This window comes from Eimeria acervulina, genomic scaffold, assembly GCF_000499425.1.
Source record: "Eimeria acervulina Houghton genomic scaffold, Eah_scaff1567, whole genome shotgun sequence".
NCBI lineage: Eukaryota > Apicomplexa > Conoidasida > Eucoccidiorida > Eimeriidae > Eimeria > Eimeria acervulina.
In genome coordinates, this window is record NW_013550195.1 from 1 (window position 1) to 4,370 (window position 4,370).

The 4,370-nt window shown below is 39.6% G+C and overlaps 1 protein-coding gene across 1 annotated transcript; it reads right to left on the reverse strand.

Annotated features, from left to right (window-relative positions):
- Nucleotide 1: 1 nt before the first annotated feature.
- Nucleotides 2-4,318, reverse strand: EAH_00061150 (hypothetical protein; the record flags this gene model as incomplete). Its single annotated transcript, XM_013397037.1, has 7 exons — nucleotides 2-315; nucleotides 803-1,275; nucleotides 2,099-2,165; nucleotides 2,789-3,504; nucleotides 3,650-3,734; nucleotides 3,868-3,939; nucleotides 4,234-4,318. Coding segments are annotated over 7 exons (1,812 nt in total), but the record flags the coding sequence as incomplete, so codon positions are not given.
- Between the last annotated feature and the right edge of the window lie 52 nt (nucleotides 4,319-4,370).

Here is a 4,370-nt window from a genome sequence, read left to right on the forward strand (position 1 = left end):
TTCTTCATTATCTTCTTTATTCTCAATAGCACCTCCTTCTCCTGTTGCTGCTGCTGCTGCGCTGCTGCTGCTGCTGCTGCTGCTGTCAGCAGATTGCTGCTGCTGCTGCTGCTCCTGCCCCCCTTCCTCCCGCTCCTGCTGCTGCTGCTGCTGCTGCGTAGATGTATTTGTTTTTTCTGCATTTAATTTATAACATCTATACACCGTAACTTCTCCTGTTCTTCTTGCTGCTGCTAAGAAAATAAAATCAGCAGAATGTCGATGGGTGCTGAAGCATAAACATGTAACAGCTTCTTTTGTCTTTGTATCATGTGGCTGCAGCAGCAAACAAACAGCAATAAAAGAATATTCAAATTTATATTTATATTTCAATATATATATATATATATATATTTATGTATATGCGATAAGCAGCAGCAGCAGCAGCGAAATAAGCAGCAGCATGAACAGCAGCAGTAACAGAAGCAGCAGCAGTAACAGAAGCAACAATAGCAGCAGCAGCAGATAGAGCAGCAGTAGAAGCAGCAGCAACAACAGAAGCAGCAGCAGCAACAGCAGCGTCAAGAGTAGCAACAGGAGCTGCCCTAAACCGCAACCAACAGCAACATCAAAAACAACATCAGCAACAGCAGCATGAGCAGCAGCAACAGCAGCATGAGCAGCAGCAACAGCAGCATGAGCAGCAGCAACAAAAACAGCAGCATAAGCAACAGCAACATCAAAAGCAACACCAGCAACAGCAGCAGCAACAGCAACAGCAACAGCAGCAACAGCAGCAAAAGCAGCAGCAGCAGCAGCATACGAGTATTTCAACGACAGGGACGACCCCATCGCAGGGAGAGAGTATAGGCGGTGGTTCTGCTGCAGCAGCAGCCTCTCTCGAAGCAGCAGGGGGTACAGAAGGCAGCAGGAACTGCAGCTCTTGCTGCAGTCTCTCTGTTCGTGTCTTTGCTTCATTGTTTCTTCTACCTGCAGCAATAAACGATTTAATGCTGTCAACGAGTGTTGAAGGAAATGAGTTAGAAGATCGCAGTAAAGAAGAAGATAAAGAAGAAGAAGCTCTCCCAGTCGAACCCCGCAGCAACACCTGCTGCTGCTGCTGCTGCTGCTGATGCTGCAGCTGCTGCTGATGATGATGATGATGCTGCTGCTGCGGAGCTAAAGGAGATACGCTGCTGCTGCGATAAGCAGCAAGTGCATCTAACCACGGTTTTAAATATTCATAGAAAGAAGAAGGCGAAGACAGCTCGCGATAATGAAACCCTAAACAAGCAGCTGAGAACAAAAACAAAAATATATATAATCAACAATATTAATTATATATATATATGCATGCATATATATATATATATATATGCATGCATATATATATATATATATGACATAGACAGACAAAGAAAGAAAGAGAGGTAAAAAGAAAGAAAAAGAAAAAGACAGAGACAGAAAAATAATCAGACAGAAATAAAGATATAGATAGAAACAAAAAAAATAAATAAAGATAAAGATAAATATAAATATATATATATGTAAATAGATAAAGAGAGAGAAGGAGACAACAAAGAAATAAAGATAAAGAGATAAAGAAAAAGAAATAGAAGTAATGAAAATAAATAAATAAAAATAAAGAGATAGAGACAGAGACAGAAAAAGAGACAGAGAAAGAAATAAAGAGATAAAAATAAATAAATAAATAAAAACAAATTAAAAAGAAATAAAAACAAAGAGATAAAGAGTGAGAGAAGGACAGAGAGAGACAGAGAGAGAAGGACGGAGACAGTAAAACAGAGAAAAAGACGAAGATAATATAAAAAGATAAATAAAAAATATATATATTAACTCATACCTGCATCTCTTGCTGCTTGTCTATCAATTGCGTTTGTAGGAGAAGAAATATTATTATTAATATTATTATTATAATTATTCTCAATAAGAACAACTTGTGTAGGAAGAAGCTGCGGTGTATATGTTTCTTTGATAGTAGTTAAGATAATATTTTCTGCTGTACTTAAACAAAGTTTAAATGTATTTATATCATCTCCTTTAAATATACAACATAAAACAAAGGATTGTCGGCACCTCTGCTTTAAGGTGTCTATACACTGCAATGAGTCGTCAAGAGAAAATAATAAACAATTTATAACGCCTACGCCTCCTCCTCCTTTCACCTGCATAAACAAATAAATAAATATAATTAATTTAATTTAATAAATATAATTAAATAAATATAGTTAAATAAACGAATAAATAAATAAATATGTCTTCTTGTTCTGTATCTGTTGAATATATATACATATATAGAACAATAATAATAAACAAATATAAATATATTAAACAAATATAAATAATAATATTCATAAATAACACAAACAAATATTAATAAATAATAATAATAAATAATAATAATAATAATAATACAAATTAAACACAACAGGCAGCAACAGCATAAACAAAACAAGTAAAAATAATATCAATAGAGATAACAATAAATAAAAAGAAGAGCAGATTAAAATAAATAAAAATAACTAAAAATAAAACAAACAACAAATAAAAAAGAGGAGAGACACAAATGCAAAAGCTCAAGACCCCAACAGCAAAGCAGCAGCAGCAAAGCAACAGCAGCAGCAAAGCAGCAGCAGCAGCAAAGCAACAGCAGCAGCAAAGCAACAGCAGCAGCAAAGAAGCACCAATAGCAGCTGCTCCAGCAGCAACAGCAACACAACAGCAACAAGAACAGCAGCAGCAACAGCAGCACCAGCAGCAGCAGCAACAGCAGCAGATATTAATTTACCCTGATAAGATCTTCTCTCCAGCCCGCTTTATCTTGCTGCTGCTGCTGCACTTGCTGCAGCTGCAGCAACGCATCCCTGTCTCCTAATTTCTGAATAAGAGACAGCAGCAGCTGTCGCTTCCCAACGTTTGCTGCACCTATCAGCAGCAAATCGATAAATCTCTTCTCCCATAGAGCTGCTGCTGCTTCGTGCTGCTTATAGCTACCTTCAGAAGCAGAAGCAGCCTTTAATACAGCGCGGCTTCCTGCTGCTGCTGCTGCTGCTGCTCTTGCTGCTGCTGTGGATGCTGCGGCTGCTGCACGTGGTGCTTCTGCTGATCCTGCTGCTGATCCTGCTGCTGCTCCTGTTCCTCCTCCTGCTGCTGCTGCTGCAGGTGCTGCTCGTAAACCCATCATGCTGCTGTCTTCTAATACAAGTTTATACTTCGCATCAGCTAGCTGTCGCTGTTCCTTCTCTTGCTGCAGCTGCTGCTGCAGCTCCTGCACCTGCTGCTGCAGCACTTGCTGCTGCTGTTGCTGCTGCGTTGCTTTTTCTGCTGCTGCTGCTTCCCTCTTCTCTATCAATGTCTTTATTTCACTCACTTCTACGGTAAACCCTCTCCTCAGCCCCCCCTGTTCTGCTGCTGCTGCTGTTGCTGTTGCTGCTGCTGCTGCACCGCTGCCTACTAGATACAAACGCAGAGACTCCAGCTGTCTCTGCAGCTCTCCTAGCATTTCTACGCATAAAAACACACAAACAAAAACCCTAAACCCTAAACCCTAAACCCTAAACCTCAATCCATACAACCCAAACACCAGTACCAGCAGCAGCAGCAGCAGCAGCAGCAGCAGCAGCAGCAGCAGCAGCAGCAGAAGCAGCACCTGTTTTTGCTTTAAGCTCTCCTCTAAGTTCCTTCACCTCCTTCTTCGACTGCTGCAGCTGCTTCTGTAATTCATCTGCTCGAGCCTAAAAACAAACAGCAGCAGCAGCAGCAAGAACGAATTGCTAAGAGGTGGAGGCAAGAGCAACAGTAGCAAGAGCAACAACAACAACAACAGCAGCAGCAGCAGCAGCAGCAACAGCAGCAGCAGCAGCAAACCTGCTGCTGCAGCTCTCGAGTTGCTGCATCTTCCGCCTGTTGACGGGCTTCGCCAAGCTCCTGCTTCAGGTCCTGAAGCAAACAGCAGCAGCAGCAGCAACAGCAGCAGCAGCAACAGCAGCAGAAGTTAAGAAAAAGACAAGAGAAGGGCAACCAATACAAACAACCAAAAATAATAAAAAATAATAAAAAAAAATAATAATAAATAATAATTAATTTAATTTAATTAATTAAATTAATTAAATTAAATTAATTAAATTAATTAAATTAAATTAATTAAATTAAATTAATTAAATTAATTAAATTAATTAAGTTAATTAAATTAATTAAATTAATTAAATTAATTAACTAAATTAAATTAAGTACTTGAACAATCGTGACGAGTCCTGCGACATTTTTTGCTTCGGCTTTCAATCGACGAAGCTGACGAATTGCAACCAAACGCTTCCACCTACAGCAGCAGCAGCAGCAGCAGCAGCAGCAGCAAGGTAAGATGCAGCAGC